This window comes from Aquarana catesbeiana, linkage group LG03 (genome assembly GCF_042186555.1).
Source record: "Aquarana catesbeiana isolate 2022-GZ linkage group LG03, ASM4218655v1, whole genome shotgun sequence".
Classification (NCBI taxonomy): Eukaryota; Metazoa; Chordata; class Amphibia; order Anura; family Ranidae; genus Aquarana; species Aquarana catesbeiana.
This window is the reverse complement of record NC_133326.1, coordinates 718,169,599-718,195,237: the sequence shown is the minus strand read 5'-3', so window position 1 is coordinate 718,195,237 and position 25,639 is coordinate 718,169,599. Positions and strand designations below refer to the sequence as shown.

The 25,639-nt window shown below is 42.8% G+C and overlaps 1 protein-coding gene across 3 annotated transcripts; it reads right to left on the bottom strand.

Annotated features, from left to right (window-relative positions):
- Window positions 1–833: 833 nt before the first annotated feature.
- Window positions 834–25,244, bottom strand: LOC141133708 (asialoglycoprotein receptor 2-like). 3 transcript variants are annotated; one of them, XM_073623207.1, is made up of 7 exons: window positions 25,106–25,244; window positions 22,466–22,540; window positions 17,332–17,430; window positions 10,259–10,300; window positions 8,139–8,290; window positions 5,907–6,013; window positions 834–3,686 (listed from the first exon to the last, which is right to left on the bottom strand). In XM_073623207.1, exons 1-7 carry the CDS (start codon window positions 25,134–25,136, stop codon window positions 3,539–3,541), a joined length of 654 nt encoding a protein of 217 aa, XP_073479308.1. In that variant the 5' UTR covers window positions 25,137–25,244; the 3' UTR covers window positions 834–3,538. The 3 variants fall into 3 exon arrangements, with proteins under 3 accessions (XP_073479308.1, XP_073479309.1, XP_073479310.1); XM_073623208.1 differs by having other exon boundaries at window positions 22,466–22,537; window positions 25,106–25,228; XM_073623209.1 differs by lacking the exon at window positions 5,907–6,013 and having other exon boundaries at window positions 3,523–3,686.
- Between the last annotated feature and the right edge of the window lie 395 nt (window positions 25,245–25,639).

Below are 25,639 nucleotides of genomic sequence, written 5' to 3'. Positions count from 1 at the left end.
AAAAAAAAACTGTTTTTAATTTGTAAACAACACATCTCAGAAAGAGGCCCGGTCGTTAAGTGGTTAATGCATACAATAGAATTCATTAAGATAAAAAAGAAAATTATAATCTCCACGCTCAGGATAATAACGGGTTGCAGCCTCCCCTATTAGGCTCCCAAAGGGAGCTTACAAATAATAAAAACATTTTTTTTTTTTTTTTTTTTATTAAGATAAAAAAACCTTCTGACTTTACAACCACTAAGTGCAAGTGCTATCACAGTTTGATGAGTTAAACCCTATGTGTTTTGGAGGTTCCCTAGTCTCCACGGTAACATGTGGGGTCTATGTGGGTGACGACAGACAAAAGAGCCGCCATCTACTAATCATTTCCGCAAACAAGTCCTTCTTTTTAATAAAGCAGCTGCTGCCCTTCTTCAATTGGCAACCTTAAAAAATACAGCAGATAACTGGTGGAAAAGTGGTTTAATTCTTTTAACGTTGATCTACACCAAAATCTCATGTAAGCTTTCTCACAAAAAATAACATTTCAAAAACAGTTTTCAATCTTTTAACCACTTCAGCCCTGCAAGGATTTCCCCCCTTAATGACCAGGCTATTTTTTGCGATACGGCAACTGCGTCGCTTTGACTGACAATTGCGCGGTCGTGTGACGCACCCAAACAAAATTGACATAATTTTTTTTTCCCACGAATAAAGCTTTCTTTTGGTGGTATTTGCTCATCTCTGCGGTTTTTATATTTTTATGCTATAAGCAAAAAATTGCAACAATTTTGAAAAAAAAAAACACAATATTTTTTTACTTTTTACTGTAATAAATACCCTCAAAAATGTTTTTAAAAAACAAATTTCTTTATTAGTTTAGGCTGTTATATATTCTTCTACATATTTTTGTTTAAAAAATCGCAATAAGCATACATTGATTGGTTTGCGCAAAAGTTATAGCGTCTACAAAATAGGGGATAGATTTATGGCATTTTGTGGCATTTCTATAATTTTTTTTTTAACTAGTAATGGCGGTGATCTGCGATGTTTAGCGGGACAGCGACATTGCAGCGGGCAGATCGGACACTTTTGACATTTTTTTTGGGACCACTGACATTTATACAGCGATCAGTGCTATATAAAAGCACTGATTACTGTGTAAATGTCACTGGCAGGGAAGGGGTTAACACTAGGGGGCGATCAAGGGTTCAAATGTGTTTCCTAGGTGTGTTTCTAACTGTGGGGGGGGGGGGGGACTGACTAGAGGAGGAGACAGATTGTTGTTCCTGCTTAGTAGGAACAGACAATCTGTTTCTCCTCCCCTGTCAGAACAGGGGATTTGTGGGTTTACACCCACAAATCCCTGTTCTGGCTCTTGTGCCCGCGAGCATGGGTGGCCGGTGGCAATCGCGCCCACTGGCCATGCACAACGGGTCGTCCGCCGTGCAGTGGGCGCACCTGCTATGGCTCTGAAAGGAACCGCCATACATATACAGCGATTCTCGCAGGGCAGCCATCCTGTTGCTGTATATGTACTGGAGCTGGTCGGAAAGTGGTTAAAAACTGCATATTTTGTTACAAAATCTGTGGACATCTTGCCCTGAAGTCCTTGTTCAGGCATCTCCTGTTATAGGGTGACAATTGTCTCCCAGTCGTGCTTATGTGTTGTCACTCTATGCCCCTGGTGGACACTACATATTCAACACACATAGCCCAGGCATGGTCCACCATAGTTATTATTGGAAGGGGGGTGCTTATAGACAGGGAGTGGCTGAATGAGGCTGCAGGAGATTAGCTGCACTGAGATGAACAAAAGAATGAAGCAAAGGTGAAAACAGTATTTTATGGGAAAAACACGATTGTTTATAAAACACACTGCGTGAGCAAAGTTGGTGTCATCCAGTTTTTTTTTTGATATGCATTACTTTAATGGAGTGAAGGGTGTAGTTGTGAACACTGTGAAGCCCTCCAGTTAAAAAAACAGACTAAAAGGATCAGCAGGATAATTAGTAATAGTGCATTGGATTCTACATTTCCGTATTATGGTGGAACAGTGGCTCTCAACTCCTGTCCTCAGGACCCACTAACAGGCCAGATTTTAAGTATCACCTTTGGGGAGATGCAGACTAGAATACTGCAATCACTGAGCAGCAATTGATATCACCTGTGATGTATTTCAGTTATCTTGCAAACCTGGCCTGTTAGTGGGCCCTGAGGACAGGAGTTGAGAACCACTGTGGTAGAAGAAGAGGAAAGATTAATAGACAGAGGTATGATCTTCTCTGATGGCCTGGTCAGGATATCTTCTTCATTAGTCTAGTAGATGAAGAAGAATGGTTAGCAGATGGAGACCTGGTCTTCTCTGATGTCCAAGTTAGCATATTTTTTTATAGTCTGGTGGATGAAGAGGAATGATCAGATGTAGATCCTGTTTTCTCTGATGTCCAGGTCAGGCCATTTATTATTAGTTTGGTAGATGAAGAATATTTATCAGCAGATAGAGATTTGGTCTTCTCTGATGTCCTCGTCAGGACTTATACTTCTGTAGTCTGGTAGATAAAGCGGAATGATTAGCAGTTGAATAGCTGGTCTTCTCCAATGTCCAGGACAGGATATTTACTTCTATAGTCTGGTTGAGGAAGAGGAATGATTAGCAAATAGAGATCTGGTCTTCTCCAATGTCCAGGACAGGATATTTACTTCTATAGTCTGGTTGAGGAAGAGGAATGATTAGCAAATAGAGATCTGGTCTTCTCCAATGTCCAGGTCAAGATAGTTTCTTCTCACAGATGTATGGGATTTTCTATGAACAGTTATCATCCTGTTTTACGATAAGTATTATTGTGGTACAATCTTATCCTGGTGAATGAAAAACATTGAATTAGCAGATGGAGATCTGGTCTTCTTTAATGTTAAGGTCAAAATATTTTCTTCTATAGTTTGGTAAAGGAAGAAGAATGATTAGTAGAGGGAGACCTGTCTTCTGTGATGTCCAGGTCTGATTATTTTCTTCTATATTTTGGTGGAGGAAGAGGATTGCTTAGTAGTTGGATATCTATTCTTCTCTGATGTCTATGTCAGGATATTTTCTTCTATAGTCTGGTAGATGAAGAATAATTAACAAATAGAGATCTGGTCTTCTTCAAAGTCTAGGTGAGAATATTTTCTTTTATAGTTTGGTTGAGGAAAGGGAAGGATAAGCAGATGGAGATCTTGTCTTCTCCAATGTTCAGGTCAGGATATTTTTTCTATAGTCTGGTGGAAGAAAAGGAATAATTAGCATATGGAGATCTAACTGTCTTTGATGCCCAGGTCAGGATATGTTTTATTATAGTCGGGTACATGAGGAATATTTATGAGAAGATGGAGATTTGGTCTTCTCTGATGTCCCGGTCAGGATATATTCTTATATATTCTGGTAGATAAAGAGCAATAGTTAGCAGTTGCAGGTCTGGTCTTCTCCAAAGTCCGGGTCAGGATAGTTTCTTCTATAGTCTAGCTGAGGAAGAGGAATGATTTGCAGATAGAAATCTTGTCTTGTTTGATGTCCAGGTCAGGAAGGTTTCTTCTCACAGATGTATGGGATTCTCCGAAAACAATTGTCATCATTCCATTTTCTGACCGGTAATATTGTGGCACAATCTTCATTTTCTCCGTTCTCATGCCCAGACCAATTATCAGGCTGACTGAACTGCCAAAACCTGAAAGAAACAAATGATGTTAGTGACTTTAACTAATGTAAAAAACAGTTTACTGGATTATACCACCTGCAAAATGGGAAAGACCTCTGTAATCCATTCAGAACCAAATTAAGCCTATGCTTGCATTTCACATTTTTAGTGTGTGTTTAACTTCACAACTACATTATAAAATCATATACAACTCACAACATAACATGCATTTTTCATCAGAAGAGCAAAGAGAATATTTGGGCCTTTTAGGGCGCTATTATATCACAAGGACACTGAAAATAATGGAAATTTGACATTTTATCTTAAACATCATTAAAAAATGTTAATAGGATATATATCAACAAATAGACACAAATACATGTATTTCACTTAAAAAGTCATCTCATATGTAGCTCCTGTTTGGCATGGCTGGCAAAGTACCAACATGTTTCGCCTGATTAGGCTTCCTCAGGGGATGCAATTGTCCGCTGTATGTCATGCCATTCCCCTAGTGATCAATATATTACTTCAGAAAATAGTTTAAGGGAGGATATGATCACCATGTACAAATACATAAGGGGTCCATATAGTGAACTTGGTGTTGAGATATTCACTTTAAGGTCAACACTGAGGGGGTGCTCTTAACGTCTAGAGGAAAAAAGATTTCCAAATACGGAAAGGTTTCTTCACAGTAAGAGCTGTGAAAATGTGGAATAGACTCCCTCCAGAGGTGGTTCTGGCCAGTTCAGTAGATTGCTTTAAGAAAGGTCTGGATTTTTTCCTAAATGTACAGAATATAACTGGGTAATAACCAGGGGTGGATTGACAACTCATAGGGCCCCCTGGCAATAGGAGATTATAAAGCCCCCTGGCAATAGGAGATTATAAAGCCCCCGGGCAATAAAAGATTATGGGGCCCCCGGGCAATAGGAGATTATGAAGCCCCCAGGCAATAGATTATGGGGCCACACAGTATACACAAACTCATACAGTATACATACACAGGAACACAATATACACACACAGTATACACACACAGAATACACACACACACACACACACACTGAAAAGGTACTGGAGAGGTGGGGCAGCTATTATCTTGGGATTTTTAAAAAAACACAGATTTTTACATACTGTCCCTGGTTTTATTGAGGCTGGCAACCTTGATGGGGCCCCTTAGTGGCATGGGGCCCTCGGGCAGTGCCCGAGTGCCCGAATGGTCAGTCCGCCCCTGGTAATAACATTTATAGGTAACGTTGATCCAAGGAATATCTGATTTCCTCTCGAGGGATCAGGAAGGAATTTTTTCCCCTGCTGTAAACAAATTGGATCATGCTTTGCTGGGGATTTTCCGCCTTCCTCTGGATCAACTGTGGGTATGGGATTGTGTATATGGGATTGTATTTATTTTTATTTTTTGGTTGAACTAGGTGGACTTGTGTCTTTTTTCAACTTAATTATGTAGCTATGTAGACTTTGTTTAGTTAGGAAGGCTGTCAGGTTGGCTGTATGGGGCCCCGTGTTTTCTAATGCCCCGTACACACGGTCGGACTTTGTTCGGACATTCCGACAACAAAATCCTAGGATTTTTTCCGACGGATGTTGGCTCAAACTTGTCTTGCATACACACGGTCACACAAAGTTGTCGGAAAATGCGATCGTTCTAAACGCGGTGACGTAAAACACGTACGTCGGGACTATAAACGGGGCAGTGGCCAATAGCTTTCATCTCTTTATTTATTCTGAGCATGCGTGGCACTTTGTCCGTCGGATTTGTGTACACACGATCGGAATTTCCGACAACGGATTTTGTTGTCGGAAAATTTTATCTCCTGCTCTCCAACTTTGTGTGTCGGAAAATCCGATGGAAAATGTCCGATGGAGCCCACACACAGTCGGAATTTCCGACAACACGCTCCGATCGGACATTTTCCATCGGAAAATCCGACCGTGTGTCCGGGGCATAACAGCTATATATATATATATATATATATATATATATACATATACATATACATATATATATATATATATATATATATATACATATATATATATATATATATATATTACATATATATATATATATATATATATATATATATATTACATATATATATATATATATATATATATATATATACACACACACAGTATAGCTATATATACCGTTGGTAAGCTAAAGATGCAGTTCTTTGGCTCCATCTAGCCTCATCAGAATAGACTTCATTTAAAAGTTTATGATCTTACTTTACAGTTGAGGCATAGGAAGTCCCATCCACCCATTTCCAGGTTCCATCCATGTCAGTAAGACCGATCCATATGAGCGAGGCATAGGAAAACTTTTCTATAAAAATCTTTAAAACACAAAGAAAATAATTATATGACGCATTAGCCGAATCAGCCCCGGAAGATTTGCCCCCTAATGACCAGGCCATTTTTTGTGATTCGGCACTGCGTCGCTTTAATTGACAATTGCGGGGTCGTGTGACGTTTCACCCAAATAAGATTGATGTTCTTTTTTTCCCCCACAAATAGAGCTTTCTTTTGGTGGCATTTGATCACCTCTGCGTTTTTTATTTTTTGCGCTATAAACAAAAAAAGAGCGACCATTTTGAAAAAAAACAATATTTTGCACTTTTTGCTATAATAAATATCCCCAATTTAAAAAAAAAAAAAACAATTTTTTTTCCTCAGTTTAGTCCGATACGTATTCTTCTACATATATTTGGTAATAAAAATCACAATGAGCGTATATTGATTGGATTGCACAAAAGTTATAGCGTCTACAAAATAGGGGATAGATTTATGGCATTTTTATTATGATTATTTTTTTTTTTCATTAGTAATGGCGGTGATCTGCGATATTTATCGGGACTGAGACATTGCGGCGGACAGATCGGACACTTTTGACACATTTTTGGGACCAGTGACAATTATGCAGCGATCGGTGCTATAAAAAATGCACTGATTACTGTATAAATGTCACTGGCAGGGAAGGGGTTAACACTAGGGGGCGATCAAGGGGTTAAATGTGTTCCCTGACCGTGTGTTCTAACTGTGCATAAAACAACTCCAATTGGTATAAAAAAAAAAAACGAAATCAAATACAGTCCTCTCCCAAGACCATGGTATGGAACTACTCTCCATTAGGAATGCGGCATGAGTATAAACTAATGCCCAGAACCTAGTGATCTGGTTTCACCCATGTACTTAACACATGTACCTAATTTGGTATCAGGAAAACCGTGCTCAAGCCAGTGCTCACAGGAAAGTGCATGCGTGCAGAGTAGAATTAGGATCATGTGTGCATCTGCACGAGAATGTGCGCACATGAGCATTACTGTGCTGCACGTGCTCATGAGCGCGAGTGTACATGTTTGATGGTGCCTAGTGGCCTATTAAAAGCCCTACAGAATTCAGAATCATTGTTGAGTGGTCATCAGCTCCTACAGCTTGTGAATTGATCCCGTGTTCATCCGTATCCCGACCTTGTTGATCCTGCTTGTTCCTGGGCCTCTGTTTCTGACTCCGGCTTGTGACCTGACCTTGCTTCCTGCCTGCGATTCTGGTACCTCCTTGCTTGCTTGATACTCTGACCCTGGCCTAGCTCTCTCTCCACTCCTGGTTCCTGACTCTGTACTGCTGCTGCCCGATTGTTGCCGACTACTGCCCATCTGACCATGCTCCTGCATCCACCTGGTGCCAATTTGCCTGCTGAACTGTCTTCAGCTTTGCATCTGCTACCAGATCTACTGAACCGGATCTCCTACAGGCTCCCGTGCCACTCTGTGCCTCTTTATAACCCGTGACACAAACTAAATTTACAAGTGCTTCATCAGGTCCTCCCTAGCAGGAACCGCTTGGAGTGGAGAGAAGAACAGAGCTCATCCCAGCTGTAGACAGCTAATGGAAAAGGGAAAAGTCCTGGAAGCTGCACATCTCTGCAAAACCCTGTAAGAAGGTGCATGACAGCTTCAGCCCGGGCCCCAACCAGGCCATGTCCCCAACGCGTTTCACTCCACCCATGGAGCTTAGTCATAACTAAGCTCCGTAGGTGGAGAAAAAGATACTGCGGGCATGGCCTGGTTGGAGCCGGGTCTAAGGCTGTCACACACCTTCCTACAGGGTTTTGCAGAGATGCGCGATTTTCAGGTTTTTTTCCCTTTCCCTGTTATAACATGACATCATCCCCAGGTAAAACAGGACAACAGGTGTATGGAAAGTCCTCATCAACTCTGTCTCAACCCGTTACGTGACATTTGGACACATTTGGCAAACTTCCATGATTTTGGGAGACAATAGTGTATTTTAGATGCCTGGGGCAAATGGTAGTTATGTGATACCCCGCCCCCTGTAGCTTGGCCACACCTCCATTTTCCATATCTACCAAAAAGCCATCCCGCCATGACAAACATGGGCTGTTTGAAGTTTAAAAAGAAGTTCCCAGATACAAGTATTCCCCATCATTGGTTCTCTCACCATCTCCTCTTCGGAATTAATGACCACCAGGTGAGCCCCCATATCCTCACAATCTTTCTTGGCCATCATCCAGGTCTTTATATGAAAGGAAAAGTAGTAGCAGCTGGACTTATGACATGTCCAGTCTACACCACAAATTGCATTGGAAGAGCCTAAAAGAGAAGAAATTGAGTCTTATGTTGAACCATCTCAGCCGTAGTAGCTCTCGTGTGTAACATTTGTATATGACATTTTAGTAAAACAGTAGAAGTCAATTACATCCCGACTCCAGGTTAAGTTCCCCCAATGTTCTGAGACACAAGAACATTTCTTCATTTTACAAAAGCGTGGGTACTTTTTTCTGACAGAAGCTTTAACATGTTAATGTCATTTCCAAAGCCAATTCAATATTTTTAAATAGGCATCCTTCAATGAAATGCTCTAGCCATGCCTCCCAATTGTCGTCCCGTGTTGTCACATGGGCTTCTAATTGGAGACTACAGGTGGTTGTCTCGGCACACATTGAACAAGCATGGTTCACTGTTGTCACCTCCCTGAAGCCTTCCATTGAGAAAAGCCATGCAGCCATTGTTGTTGAATTTTCTGGGCTAATAGGCAAGGGGTTGTCAAATAGTATGGGGAGGTGGGCACTGCCTCAGGAAACATGTAACAATGCAAAAAAATGTTTACCAGGAAACCAGGTAATTTGTTTTTAAATGCTTAAATCGAAACATCAAAAATGTCCAATTCCTTTAACTAGTTTAAATAGCATGTCTGGGAGGGGGGTGTCCTAATCCTGCCTGTGAAGGGGCATCTCTGTGATGTTCTTTTGGGGGACCTTTGGAGGGGTTTTTGTGCTGTAATCTCTCCTCACAAAAATGCCAAAGAGCCTTTGAGTCTGGGATGGATTATAAGGTGGTACCCCCCCTTCCCCCCAAAAATGGAGGGGAATGTATGGATTTCAAGGAGGACTCTGTGCAACCCCCCAACCCCCCCAAAAAAAGAAAAAGTGTGAGGTTCCCCTAAAAATCTATACTGGACCCTTAATTAAGGCATGCAGCAGCCTGGCTGTCCAGGAAAGGGGGGTATGAGTGTGCACCCTCCTGAACCATACCAGGTCACAATTCCTCAACGTTGGGGGTACCATGCAAAGCACCCTGCCCCCCCCATATTGATCAGGACAAGGGCCTCATCCCCACAACCCTGACTTGGTGGTTGTGGGGTTCTGCAAGCGAGGGGCTTATCAGAATTATAAATCCCTTACAAAAAACCCTAAAAAAAAATCCCTACTTATCAACCCTTACCTTACTCACCAAGACATACCTTACCCACCAACCCTCACCTTACCCACTAAGACATACCTCACCCACTAAGACATACCTTACCCACCAACCCTTACCTTACCCACTAAGACATACCTTACCCACCAACCCTAAATTTACCCACTAAAATGTACCTTATCCACCAACCCTTACTTTACCCACTAATGTAAACCTTACCCACCAACCCTTATCTAACACACTAAAACATACCTTATGCAGTAAGACACACCTTACCCACCAACCCTTACCTTACCCACTAAGATACATCTAACCCAACAACCCTTACTTTACCTACTAAGACATACCTTACCCACAAACCCTTACCTTACCCACTAAGACATACCGTACCTATCAACTTGTACCTTACCCACTAAGACATACCTTACCCACCAACCCTTACCTTACCCACTAATACATACCTTACCCACCAACCCTTACCTTATCCACTAAGATATACCTTACCCACCAACTCTTACCTTATCCACTAAGACATACCTTACCCACCAACCCTTATTTTACCCACTAAGACATACCTTACCTGCCAACCCTTACCTTACACACTAAAACATACCTTATCCAGTAAGACACACCTTACCCACCAACCCTTACCTTACCCACTAAGATACATCTAACCCAACAACCCTTACTTTACCTACTAAGACATATCTTACGCACCAACCCTTACCTTACCCTCTAAAACATACCTTACCCACCAACCCTTCAGTTATATGACTTTCAAGCAGAAAAACAGAACACTAGCACAGAGCCTTGAGGTTATTTGTGCTGTTTTACAGAAGTACAAACATCTTAGCTACTTACCATTATTATTTGGATGTGATACCTCCCCTGCGATGCTTTTATCTGGGGAGGAAAGGAGAACAATGGAGAAAAAAAATTCTTAATCCAAGAGATCTTACACAGGGGTCTTTGCATAAAACATTCACTGTGCGGAAGTCAGAACCATTTGCCTGGGCACCACAAATATTTTTGGTATTGTTTGTACTGATTGTCTTTTATGAACTTCACCTCCATCTACTGGCCATAACACCGTAATTTCCTGAAATACTTAAAGTGGTTGTAAACCTCTTTAAGGAACTTGTACCTATAGGTTAGCATATAATAAGGCTTACCTGTAGGTACTGTAAATATCTCCTAAACGCGTTCCGTTTCTTCCCGAGCGAGTGCCGTGACTGCCGGCTCCCCGCGCGCAAATGTGCAGGAGTGACGTCATGCAGCTCAGGCCAGTCACTGAGGCGGGGGGGCACAGCTCCCCAAAAGGAAGAGGGACAAAGATGGGTGCGGCCACCAGCGGGGACGGCGCAGGCTTCGTTTGCAGGTAGGTGCCACATAATGGGCTAGCATGCGATGCATGCTAGCCCATTATGCTTTTACTTTGCAGGGAACAACAGAGGAAGTCAACCCATCAGGGCTGACTTCCTCTTTAACCACTTCAGCCCCGGAAGGATTTGCCCTCTTAATGACCGGGCCATTTTTTGCGAAACGGCACTGCGTCGCTTTAACTGACAATTGCGCGGTGTTGCGACATTGTACCCAAACAAAATTTATGTCATTTTTTTCCTCAAATAGAGCTTTCTTTTGGTGGTATTTGATCATCTCTGCGGTTTTTATTTTTTGCGCTATAAAAAAAAAGGGCAACAATTTTGAAAAAAAAACGCAATATTTTTAACTTTTTGCTATAATAAATATCCAAAAAATATTAAAAAAAATAATAATTTCTTCCTCAGTTTAGATTACATATTTTTGGTAAAAAAAAAATCGCAATAAGCGTATATTGATTGGTTTGCGCAAAAGTTATAGCGTCTACAAAATAGGGGATAGATTTATAGCATTTTTATTATTATTATTATTTTTTTTACTAGTACTTTCACTTTTTACTTTTTACCAGGACTGCTACTGCGATGGGACACTTTTGACACTTTTTTAGGACCAGTGACATTTATACAGCGATCAGAGCTACAAATAGCCACTGATTACTGTATAAATGTCACTGGCAGGGAAGGGGTTAACACTAGGGGAGTAATCAAGGGGTTAAATGTGTTCCCTCAGCGTGTTCTAACTTTAGGGGGAATGGGAATGCCTGGGGGAGGAGACCGATCATTGTTCCTATATAATAGGAACAGACAATCTGTCTCCTCTTCCCTGCCAGAACGGGCATCCCCATTCTGGCTCTGTCAGGAGCGATGGTGGGTGCCCGGCGGATATCACGGCCGCCGGGCACGTGCATTGGCTCTGGGGACACGCTGCGGGAGCACGCGCTCCTGCTACATTCATTTAAAGAGCTGCGGCGGCTGGTCGACAAGTTGTTAAAGTATAACTAAAGTTCCATAAAGGAGAAGTACAGTCAAAGCTTGTTTAGCTGGCACTTCTCCAGTGGATCACAAGATTGCAGATCATTTTGCACTCCTGTGATCAGTTTTCAGCAGTCAGCGGGCTGGAGCCCACTGTCGGCTGTTGTCACAGAGCCTGCCCAGGCTTGGGAAACATCTTGGTAATATAGTGTATATACAGTATATCCAGTTCCGCTCTTTGGGGCGTACTATGTAAGTCCAAAGAGTGAACCTTTGATCACAAGATGATGGCTGCAGCAGTGTATTTTGTAGAGCTGGCGACCGACTTCAAAGTGATAGTGATGTGGTTTCTCCATAGCTGCCGATCACTTTCACACAGCTGACCACGCGGTGCCTCCCCCTCCTGCCGGCAGCCCCCACTCCACCCGTGGTTCTCCAGGAACACATCCGCCAGCGGGGAGAGAGACTGCAAATCCAAGCCTCAATCTCATTTGAAAACAATGCAACTGGAAGTGATGCATAGGCGTGCGCACAGGGTGTGCCAGGCGTGCCTGGTCACACCCTAATAACCCCATGTACATTAGCATTATCGCTCTGTGTGCCAGCAGGAAGGTGGGAAAGATCTTCCATCTTATGGCTCTGCCATAGGAGAAGTCCTTGCGCAATTCTCTTTTACTGTGCTGGCAAAGGAGATTGATCTATGTAGACACACATGTGTGCGTAAAGCTTTAGGCTGCGCACACCTATGAAGTGATGTCACCCTTTCCTGGACGGTACAGCCAGGGGACACTTCTAACCAAGCCAATCTGTGGTTGGTTAGATGGTGTGAAGTGCAGGGGGAACACTGGAGTCTACTAGACCCCTAATGTCTCCAAAAAGAGTACCTGTCACCTCCCCAATGCTAAAACATAGGGGTTTATTAACCCCCTTGTGATAGCAATCACATAAAAATAAAGAAAAAGAAAAAAGTAAAACAAAATAAAATATATTACAGTAACATAAAAAAAAAAAAAAAGTCAAAACCGCTGCCCTGCACACCTGCGCAAGTGCAAATGCAAGCCCATGGTGCGTACGTCTATGTAAACTGCGGTCGCACCACACATGTGACATATCGCCGCGAACATCAGTGTGAGAAAAATAATTCTAACACAGGAGCTCCTCGTTAACTCTAAATTGATGAGCTGTAATGGCTTTTAAAGCGTCGCCTATGGTGATTTTTTTTGGGGCACCGTAGTTTTATTGCGATGTCGCGGGCGCATGCAATTTTATAACATGGAATGTTAGGTATCTATTTGTTCGATGCAACCCCATCATTTACATTTTAACCAAAAATGTGTTTTTTTCAGGAAAATTCGCGTATAATAAACAGTAGCGCAAATACTACATGAAACTAAAAATTTGCAAAGATCACCTTTTTTATTCTACGGGGCCTCTGCTTTCAGAAAACATATAATGTTCTGGGGTTTATGTAATTGTATTGCCAAAAATTTAGATTTTTTCTTTACATGTATGCGACAAAGAAAAAAAATTGCCCTGGAGCCGAACTGGATATACTTATATACTGTATATATATATATATATATATATATATATATATATATATATATATATATATATATGTGTGTGTGTGTGTGTATATATATGTATGTATATATATATATATATATATATATGTATGTGTATATGTATGTATGTATATATATATATATATATATATATATATATATATATATATATATATATATATATATATATATATATATATATATATATATATATACAGCATTATGGCCACTAGATGGTGCTGATGTTCATAAAAATAATCATATTACAAACAATACAGAAAACCTATGTAGTACCCGTATAAATGGTTAATACTTCTGCACAATGAACGCTTTATACATAGACCATATATAATTATTTATATATTTTCGTAGGACTCACCAGGGATATCATTGATTAACCACTTGCCAACCAGCCACCGTCATTATACTGCGACAGGTCGGCACGTTCCCGCAAATTGCCGTAGCTGTACGTCGACCTCTTAAACAGCTCTAGCAGCTGTGTGCGCCGCCAGAGGCATGCGCGTGCGCCTGCTAAACGGTGGGGACCGGCAGCTGCGATATTGGCTGGCCACACGCGAACGTGGGCGCGAGAGCCAGAACGGGGATATGTGTTTGTGTGAGTGTGTAAACACACAATTCCCTATTCTGTCAGGAGAAGGGATACAGATTGTGTGTTCCTACTAAGTATCACTGGGGAACATATTCATATATATTATCACTGGTGAATATATTCACATATATAATATCACTGGTGAATATTTTCATATATATAATATCACTGGTGGTGAATATATTCAGATACAGTGGAACCTTGGATTACGAGCATAATCCGTTCCAGGAGAAAGCTTGTAATCCAAAGCACTCACATATCAAAGTGAGTTTCCCCATAGGAGTCAAAGGAAACAAAGATCATTTGTTCCGCATTGACTACTATTACATGCAATACCCCATGTGGCCGGAGATGGGGGGGTGCCGGAGAGCCTCGGAAATACTCGGGGACAGCTCAGCTGAACTCGGAAACCCTCGGAAACACTCGGGAACTGAGTATTTCCGAGTGTTTCTGAGTATTTCCGAGTGTTTCTGAGTATTTCCGAGTGGTTCTGAGTATTTCCGAACGGCACTGGTGAATATATTCATATATATTATATCACTGGTGGTGAATATATTCACATATATATAATATCACTGGTGAATATATTAATATATATAAAATCACTGGTGGTGAATATATTCACATATATATAATATCACTGGTGGTGAATATATTCACATATATATAATATCACTGGTGGTGAATATATTCACATATATTTAATATCACTGGTGGTGAATGACGCATACAATCACATCCCAATACACAGACAGACAGGAGCCCCGGCTGTGGTTGAGTGATAACATTTCTCCGGAGAGTTACAAAATAACGATCGAACGCCAGAGACACCACAAGACATTTCCCGATAAAAGAGGAACTTCCTTCATTATCAGATAAAGCCGACACCCTTTTCTCGTCACTAAAACCTCAAATTAGCATATTATGAAGAAGGGAATTTTAAAATAGATATGAACAAAAATATAGGTTTTGGAAAAATAAAAAAAAGAGCAGAATATTAGATAAAATGATCCTAATAAGCCAACTGTGATTTTCAAAGACTTGTGTCTGCCGAGGACTCTTCTCACCTGCAGGCATCACAAACAGAGCCCATGATTTTGCTGACAGTGATATGTGACTTGATGACAATCTTGGATTTCTTACGGGTTCCTTCCCCAGCTGTGGACATCCTACACACATCCAACAGAGTTATGGAAGTACACAGGGGGTATGGTATGTAGTACGCCCCGTCCTTCTGCCTCAATGCTGATTTCCCCGAATACTTACTGGAAACTGACTGCTAAAAACTGACTGCTAACCTCATAGACAAAACTATGAGAGATAGAGAGATACAAAGTAACATTGTTTATAAACATTGATCAGACAGGAGATAGAGATACAAAGTAACATTGTTTATAAACATTGCTGGTTACATTTATTGTGTATGTAGTGAATAAAAAATAAAATCATGTTTACAAGACATTATGACTTATGACTGTGTGTCCAAATAAAAAGAATTACTATTACTTTGATATCTTAAGTAATGACAAAGTAATTGCTGAAAACAATGGGCTCATGGGAAACATGAAAATTGCTCTGGGAAAAGGTAAATGGGGGTATGGCGCTCCCTTGTGAGGGGTATATAAGTGATACGGTAAATAGTGATGCAATAATGCTAATAAGGATATTACAAAAACTCATGAATGGATGAAACCCTAAACCATTAATAAATCGTGAAACCAAAAAATAGTGATGAAAACATCCCTAAATAGCATTTGCATGTAATAACAAATATAAATTAGTGGCAAATAGTGACCACTGAGTGCCACCAATATGAATTATGCAGCTTAAGTGGTGATTCCAGCGTGTTTCAAAGGTAAGTGACAAATGCAATCCAATCAACAAAAAATATATAAACGAAAAAAATATTGTAAATCATCATAAATATAAAAAAAAAAAAAAAAAAATTCAAAATGCAAAAAGTCTATTCATAGGTGATACGTTCCCAAAATGCAAATATCAGGACAAAGTTCCAAGAGCTTTGGTGACTGTAGTGCCCACAGAGGAAAGTATCCGTGACTTCTGTGCTCCCCCTTTTGGCTCCCCACTCACCGACTCCCAATACCCCTGCAGGGGTGACAGACACCTTGAAATCCCAATGCCGTCCTCTTGGTACGTATCCCGTGGTTACAGAGTTATGGTATCCTCTCTCCCAGGAATGTCAGATCACTTCTCCATACCACGTCCAAGAAGGGGATCGCCAGGGGAATCCTTTGTAATAATGGATCATGTGTATTGTCCCGGTCAATCGCGTCCCCCAATGTCCATGTATTCATTCACCTTGCTTGTTCTGGGTCACAAAGCATCCAATCACATGCCTTTGCATTTCTGTGTTGTACCACACATGGGGCACACCTCCCAACTTTTTTCCAAAAAGTTGGAAAAAGTTGGGAGGTGTGCCCCATGTGTGGTGTCATTTGTCCTAAGCGCAGAGATTTTGTGGCTTTTGTTTATGAAAATTGCTCTGCTCCATAGGTGGTGTATGGGTGTGAGAGGTGCAAGGGATAATTCATCCTACCAGTTGTTGCACATGGGGCTCTTTGTTATCATTTGTGTATTTTTTTTATATTAAAAAAAAATGTAAACCATATCATTTTACTCTTTAAGGGCTCACTCACACTAGCTGTTGTTTTTTTGTTTTTTTACTGCTCCTTAATTGCTATCCCCTTTAGCTGCAAAGTGGGGGGGGGGGGGGGTATAAATTCTGCGGCTGTGATCCTTTGCTTTGTGCAAGGAGCTAATGTAGTGCCCCCCCGCCCACGACCCATAAATGTGAATAGGACTGCTCTACAAGCTTCCAGCTCTTCAGAGAGCACCACCAGTGTGAATGAGCTCTAAGCGAGTCAAGGAGACCTAGAAGGTTTCCAAACACTAGTAGAAGGTGTCTTCATTTTTGGACTTATATGACTTCTTCACACTAGTGGTTGAGCCGCACTTTTAATGCCTTAAAACTGCTACCCCTTTAGCTGCAGAGGCCAGACGTGGACTTCTACTGTGTCTGCAATATTTGGCTTCATGGCCGTGGCAGTATCGATCATGTGCACTGGGTCATCTGTTTTATTTTTCGGCAGGCATTGGGACACCTGTCACAATGCACATGGTTGTGATGCACTACAGCCGGGTCCAAGGAGGTTAAAGGAGATGGTGGGGAGGCTCTTCAGACAGAAACAATAGTGTGAAAGCCCTTATGGTATAAATGGTCACCCAACAGAGAGTCCCCATATGCCATATACCTTTCAGCACCATCCTCTGACATCCTGAGGATACTCAAAGTATATAATATAGTGGGTGATTCAGCCAAAGAATATCTAACTTTTTCTATATCATGACAAAGAGAACAGAGATTGCGATTGTAATATTGATACTCACAGTGCAAAACCAGACCTGTAAGGAGGAGCGATAGAAGGAACATCAAGATCAGGAGAATCACCAGGACCATGATAACCCCATGCCGTGTGGTCTTCATCCCTGGAATGATCATACATAGAGGAATGAATCTGCATGTGTGTGGGTGGTCGCTAACCTTCCACAGAAATATCTCCCCTACATAAACCCATTTATGGCTTAAGTAGATCTACAGCCAATCACTAAAATCTCACAAGGTTTATTATAAAAAAATTGTTGTTAATCTGTTTTTAATCTTTTAAAATCTGTAAAATATTGTCCAGTGATCCCATCACAAGGGTCCTTGTTTAGGCACTTCCTGTTATAGGGTGACAACTGTCTCCCAATAGCCCTCATGGGTCGTCACCTTATCGCATGTGCCCTGGGGAAGGCTACAGGTGTCTTTGCCTACATACATTGCTCAGACATGGTCCACCATTGCCACTATTAGTAAGCATTTCGGCCAATGATCCCATCACAAGGGTCCTTTGTTTAGGCACTTCCTGTTATAGGGTGACAACTGTCTCCCAATAGCCCTCATGGGTCGTCACCTTATCGCATGTGCCTTTGGTGAAGGCTACAGGTGTCTTTGCCTACATACATTGCTCAGACATGGTCCACCATTGCCCCTATTAGTAAGCATGTTGGCCAATGATCCCATCACAAGGGTCCTTTGTTTAGGCACTTCCTGTTATAGGGTGACAACTGTCTCCCAATAGCCCTCATGGGTCGTCACCTTATCACATGTGCCCTGGTGAAGGCTACAGGTGTCTTTGCCTACATACATTGCTCAGACATGGTCCACCATTGCCCCTATTAGTAAACATGTCCAGAGCAATGATGTACGGCAGGAGGAAGTGCATGTAGACAGGAAGTGACTGAACGAATCCTCAGGAGATCAGCAAACATAAATATTCACACAATACAAAACTGTTGCACATTTTCCTTAGTTACATTTAATTTTAAAGTTAATTTTGTAAATTGTTGATCAGTTCAACCAGAAAAATACTAAGGGGTCTAGTTATAAAAGATTGGATGGACTTCGGAATTTACTCGGTATTTTGTCTAATAGGGATGAGCCGAAACTTTGGTGTGAATCCAGGTTTGTGCTGAACTTTTGATGTTCTGGCTTTGGACAATGCCAAAACGATTGCCTGTTGGGACCCTTGTTTGGAGATAGAGATGTGCATCAGATATAGTAGTGGTATTTCTACTGTGTCTTTAAATGACAGCTGCCTGCTGTCGCTGGTTTTCCAAGGAAGTGTTGGGCGCTTGCACCCGTGGTGTCCCTAGGAGCCACTAATGTCATTCAGAATCCCTAAATGTCACTGAAAATTCCTGGCCCTTTTAAGCAAAGGAGTGGGGATGGCAGCGACATCACTGCCCAAACATGGCCACTGCCCATTTTTTAGGCAATGACATTGACCAAATATGGTCATGGACCTATTTGGTCAATAATGTCACCACCATCCCTGCTCCTTCCCTTTATATAGCTGACAACAGCTCAGGGGGCTATCATTTGGTTGTGAGTACCACTGGGATTGGTTGTGTGCACTGGGTGGTCTTCTTTTCTTTTTTGGGAGGTGGTTGGCATTGTTATTGACAATGAATTTATTAAGGTTTTTTTTTTTTTTCTAAAAAAAAAAAACAAATCAAACGTTTGGGTGTCTTTATTTTTTTTTTTTTGTGAATGAGTATGAGTACTATGCACCCCAATGCAATAATATGGAGGGGAGTTGGTATCTGAGGGCCTCCATATTATTAAAGGGGGCTTTCAGATTCCAATAAACCCCAAGCCTGCAGACTCCCACAACCACTGGGCCATGGTTGTGGGAAAGAGGTCCTTGTCTACATTAGCATAGGGAAAAGGTGCTGTGCCAGGGCCATGTTGATGGCATGTGGCCTGATATGGTTTGGGGCAGTGGCGTTGCTAGGGGGGGAAGGGGGTGCGGCCCGCACCCAGGTGACACCTGCTAGTGGGTGACACCAGGCTCAGACTAGTAGCGGCGCTGCGGCTCCCTTCTGGTATCTCTTCAGCTGCACATGATGTGCAGGGAGAGTGGGGGAAGAGGGAATGAGGCAGAGAAAGACAGGGTGCCTGGGATCTGACCATCCCGCATGCTACAATCACATCTCTCCCTGCCGACTGCACTCACTGCAGACCAGACTATAGCTGTCGCCTCCTCAGCTCTGATGTTTCAACTACACAGACCAGGAGGGAGAGCCGAGGAGGAGGAAGAGGGGCACCACGCTATGGCACCTGCTGGGGGCTAAGGTACTGTACGTAATAACAGAAATATTGCAGGGGAGGGGGACACGGTGATTGGGGGGGGGCATTGACAGGTAACATAACATCTATGCTGCTACGAATTGATTTTAGGGAGGGGGGTGGGGGTTGGAGGATGTGTGATGGGGCTCTTTGATTTGGGTTAGAACCAGTGCTAGAAGTAAAGGGGGGGCAGATTTGAAGTTTGACCCCCCACCACAATTGCTCTTCTTTACACCCTAGCACACATCCTCTAATCACCCCCCCATGAAAGATCCCCTCCCTCTATCCATTCCCCCGATCCCATCTTGGCTCCAACCACCCCCTCCGATCCCATCCTGGCTCCATCCACCACCTGGATCCCATCATGGCTCCAACCACCACCTCTGATCCCATCCTTGCTCCATCCACCACCCGGATCCCATCCCAGCTCCATCCACCACCCGGATCCCATCCCAGCTCCATCCACCACCCCATCCTATTCCAGCTCCATCCCCCAATCCCATCCCGGCTCCATCCACCACCCCATCCTATCCCAGCTCCATCAACCATCCCGATCCCATCCTGGCTCCATCCATCCCCCCAATCCCATCCTGGCTCCAACCACCCCCTCCGATCCCATCCCAGCTCTATCCACCACCCGGATCCTATCCTGGCCCCATCCACCACCCAGATCCCATCCCATCCCCATCCACCACCTCATCCTATCCCAGCTCCATCCAAAATCCCAATCCCATCCTGGCTCCATCTATCCCCCCGATCCCATCCTGGCTCCATCCATACCCCGATCCCTCACATCCCGCCTCCATCCATTGTGGCAGGTTAAAGGGGGAGAGCCGCACCAATGCACTAGCCTGCTTAGTGCTGGGGGGGGGTGACACCATTTTTTCCCGCACCAGGTGACACCAACCCTAGTGATGCCACTGGCTTAGGGGGTGCATGCTCATTTTCTTCCATTTTTCTTGGCTAGCCAGGCTCAAAATGAAGGGTCTGGTATCAGATTTTAGGGGGACCTCATGCATTTTTTAACTGGACTCCCCCCCCCCCCAAAATCCATACCAGACCCAAATGTTCCTCAAATGTTCAATTCTGACTTACAGTTTCTCACAAAAGTGAGTACACCCCTCACATTTTTGTAAATATTTTATTATGTCTTTTCATGTGACAACACTGAAGAAATGACACTTTGCTACAATGTAAAGTAGTGAGTGTACAGGTTGTATAACAGTGTAAATTTGCTGTCCCCTCAAAATAACTCAACACATAGCCATTAATGGCTAAACCGCTGGCAACAAAAGTGAGTACACCCCTAAGTGAAAATGTCCAAATTGGGCCTAAATAGCCATTTTCCCTCCCCGGTGTCATGTGACTCGTTAGTGTTACAAGGTCTCAGGTGTGAATGGGGAGCAAGTGTTAAATTTGGTGTTATCGCTCTCACTCTCTCATACTGGTCACTGGATGTTCAACATGGCACCTCATGGCAAAGAACTCTCTGAGAATCTGAAAAAAAGAATTGTTGCTCTACATAAAGATGGTCTAGGCTATAAGAAGATGCCAAGACCCTGAAATTGAGCTGCAGCACGGTGACCAAGATCATACAGCGGTTTAACAGGACAGCTTCCACTCAGAACAGGCCTCACCATGGTCGACCAAAGAAGTTGAGGTCACGTGCTCAGCATCATATCCAGAGGTTGTTTTTGGGAAATAGACGTATGAGTGCTGCCAGCATTGCTGCAGAGGTTGAAGGGGTGGGGCGGTCAGCCTGTCAGTGCTCAGACCATACGCTGCACACTGCATCAAATTGGTCTGCGTGGCTGTCGTCCCAGAAGGAAGCCTCTTCTAAAGATGATGCACAAGAAAGCCTGCAGTTTGCTAAAGACAAGCAGACTAAGGACATGGATTACTGGGACCATGTCCTGTGGTCTGATGAGACCAAGATAAACTTATTTGGTTCAGATGGTGTCAAGCGTGTGTGGCGGCAACCAGGTGAGGAGTACAAAGACAAGTGTGTCTTGCCTACAGTCAAGCATGGTGGTGGGAGTGTCATGGTTTGGGGCTGCATGAGTGCTGCCGGCACTGGGGAGCTACAGATCATTGAGGGAACCATGAATGCCAACACATACTGTGACATACTGAAGCAGAGCATGATCCCCTCCCTTCAGAGACTGGGCCGCAGAACAGTATTTCAACATGATAACGACCCCACACACACCTCCAAGACAACCACTGCCTTGCTAAAGAAGCTGAGGGTAAAGGTGATGGACTGGCCAAGCATGTCTCCAGACCTAAATCCTATTGAGCATCTGTGGGGCATCCTCAAACAGAAGAAGGTGGAGGAGCGCAAGGTCTCTAACATCCACCAGCTCCATGATGTCATTATGGAGGAGTGGAAGAGGACTCCAGTGACAACCTGTGAAGCTCTGGTGAACTCCATGCCCAAGAGGGATAAGGCAGTGCTGAAAAATAATGGTGGACACACAAAATATTGACACTTTGGACCCAATTTGGACATTTTCACTTAGGGGTGCACTCACTTTTGTTGCCAGCGGTTTAGACATTAATGGCTGTGTGTTGAGTTATTTTGAGGGGACAACAAATTTACACTGTTATACAAGCTGTACACTCACTACTTTACATTGTAGCAAAGTGTCATTTCTTCAGTGTTGTCACATGAAAAGATAGAATAAAATATTTACAAAAATGTGAGGGGTGTACTCACTTTTGTGAGATGCTGTATGAAGCCATTCTAATATACATTTTGTTAGCAGAACACAAACGTCCTAAGAAACTGAGACATGTTTTAGGCTGTTCACAATAGAAGAAGAGATTTTCTTCCAACAGATAATAACTTACCTCTGGCTTTTGGCTTATTCTTTACCTTCTCTCCATGAAAGTCACTTATATTGGCATATATATAATGAGGACCTTCTGAAGACAAAGAAATTAAAATGCACCTGTAAGTGAGACTGAAATGATCCAACTTGGTAATATTGCTGTATAAAACAGAACTCAAGCATCCTTGGAACCTCAAAACCAGAAAGTATGGGTGTGAAAATCCTGCCTTCTGTTCTTGGCATAGACCTGAACCTACCCCTTGTGCCTCCTGTGCCTCACTATTGGCCTAAAACTATAACTGACAGCCCTACTGACCAATACAAATGTGGGAAGAAGTTCCCAATCCCAAACCTATGGGCTTATGAAGGTCAACTTATGCCCTGTACACAAGACCGGACTTTTCGCATAGACTGGTCCGACGGACCGAATCCGGCGGACGATGCAACCGTGTGTGGGCTTCATCGGATCTTCAGCGGACTGTTTCTGTCGAAAATCTGACGGACTTTAGATTTGGAACATGTTTTAAATCTTTACGTCGGAACTCGGCCGGACCCAGTTCCTATTGAAAAATCCACTCGTCTGTATGCTAGTCCGACGGACGAAAACCGACGCTAGGGCAGCTATTGGCTACTGGCTATGAACTTCCTTATTTTAGTCCGGTGTACATCATCACGTACGAATCTGTCAGACCTTGGTGTGATCGTGTATAGGTAAGTGTGTTCATTTGAAAGTCCGTCGGAAGCTTGTCAACAGTCCGTCGAAAGTCCGTTGGAAAGACTGTCGGACCCTTGTTGCCGAAAAGTCCGCCCGTGTGTACAGGGCATTAGACTACCAATTTCCTGCTTGAAAGAAACAATAGTTTTATTACTTTAACTTCACTACAAGTCTAACTAATAATATTTAAATATATTTAATTTTTATTTGATTTATTGATTATTATAGTGCATGTCTCATTAACTACTCCGGCTCCAGAAGAATTTGCCCCCTTCATGACCAGGCCATTTTAATGCGATACGGCACTGTAATACTTTACCTTCCCGTCCGACTCCAGTGGTGGGGGGGTGATCACCGCCTTCCCATCTGTCTCCCACAAAATATTGAGCACCAGCCACCACTGCTTAGCAGAAGCACAAGATCACTGCCTTCCCTTGTCACAGAACGGTGATCTGCCTTGTTTGTGCCTCGAACGACCCGCTGATTGGCTCCCGCTGTGTCCAATGACAGTGAGAGCAGGTCGCTGGCGGCACATGTGCATGCTCCAGACCCGGAAGAGCAGAATCTTGTACCTGTACATGATTCAGCGCACAGGAGCCGACGCCCTGCAATAAATGTACATGGGCCCGGTCGGCAAGCAGTTAAAGAAAAAACCTTTTTGGGTGCAGCTCGACCAGCCCCCCCCTTATACTTACCTGAGCCCCATCCCAATCCAGCGATGTTCATGACAGAAGCGGCTTTTCGGGGTCTCTCTCCTCATGGGCTCACACAACAGCGGGAGCCATTGGCTCCTGCTGCTGTCAATTACAGCCAGTGAGCCAATGGAAAGAGAGTGAGGACAATGTCCATAAACAGGGCTGTGGCTCGGAAGTGAGCCTGCTCGACTGCCCCCCATAACAAGAGGTTTGCTTTTGGGGACACTCAGCAGGGGGGAGGAACCAGGACAAGGATTGGGGCTGCTCTGTGTAAAACCATTCCACAGAGCAGGTAAGTTATGACCTAGTTAGGCCCATAGCAGCAATCTAAAAGTTGCTCTGGTGCATATGGGGGGGGGGGGGGGTGCAGGTATGAGAACTAGTCACAGCCAGTTAAATTGTTCACCATTATAAGATCTCTTCCATACAATGGATGGTGCTGGATGGTGCACAGTTAGAACTGCAATGGCTGCAGACGTTGTAGGAGCGTTACAATCAATAGTCTCTTTTTTTTTGGTGTCTACATAAACCTAATATTTCATTTAGTTTTACATTGTAAATAATAATTCCACAAACCAATGGAATCATCACATTTCATTAGATTATGATGTCACTTGCTCCATACAGCACCCCCAGAATACAATGCAGCTACTATCACATTTGTTTCTCCCATAGGGTACAAGTACACCATGGATTTAGCATTATGGCAGCTAGAAGGAAAAACATTCTACCTGGCCAGGTAAGAAAAATACCTTTTTTTCAGGAGCTAATATAACGTGCACAGCTCAAAGTATTGTAAAAAAAAAAATTAAATAAGGAAATCTATTCAATCTTTTGGGATAATAGTTTGTTAAGTGACTTACTGGTTAAGAACACCTTTTTTTGAGATGACTACATAACTAAATCAACGATCCCAAATTTATTACATGCATTACTTTTAAAAGACTCAACTGAAGTAGATAAAAATATTAATTGAAAAGATAAAAGAAAATATGTTCATGACATATTAAACAGATCATAATGCAGCAAATAAGAGGAGTTCATTGTTAGGTTACATACCCTACAAATTATTATTTTGATACAATGTAAACTTTTTTAGTGTGGTGCTGAGTAATGCTGTTACTTGTCATTTATTACTGTTGAAGGTTACACTGACACAAACCCCACTTCCCTCAAAATGCATCTGTGTGATATTCTCTAAACCACTCTAGAATGGTATCTACATAACAAAAAAGCACCTATGAGTTACCTGACTCCATCACAGGTTCTTTAGTTCTCATTGTTGCCTAGTGGGATTCTATGATTAGTTTTCCTCGTTGTCCCTTTGAAATTCTGTATGGTCAGTTGTTCCTATTGCCCAGTAGGATTCTGTATGATCAGGCCTCCTTGTTCCCCGGTGAGATTCTGAATGATCAGGTCTCCTTCACAAGTAGGGTTATGTATGATCAGGCCTCCTTGTTCCCCGGTGGGATTCTGAAGGATCAGGTCTCCTTTTTCCTCGATGGGATTCTGAATGATCAGGTCTCCTTGTCCCTTGGTGAGATTCTGAATGATCAGGTCTCCTTGTTCCCCAGTAGGATTCTGTATGATCAGGTCTCCTTGTTCCCCAGTAGGATTCTGTATGATCAGGTCTCCTTGTTCCACGATGGGATTCTGAATGATCAGGTCTACTTGTTCCCAATAGGATTCTATATGATCAGGTTTGCCTTTTCTCCAGTAGGATCCTGAATGATCAGGTTTCCTTGTTCCCCAGTAGGATCCTGAATGATCAGGTCTCCTTGTT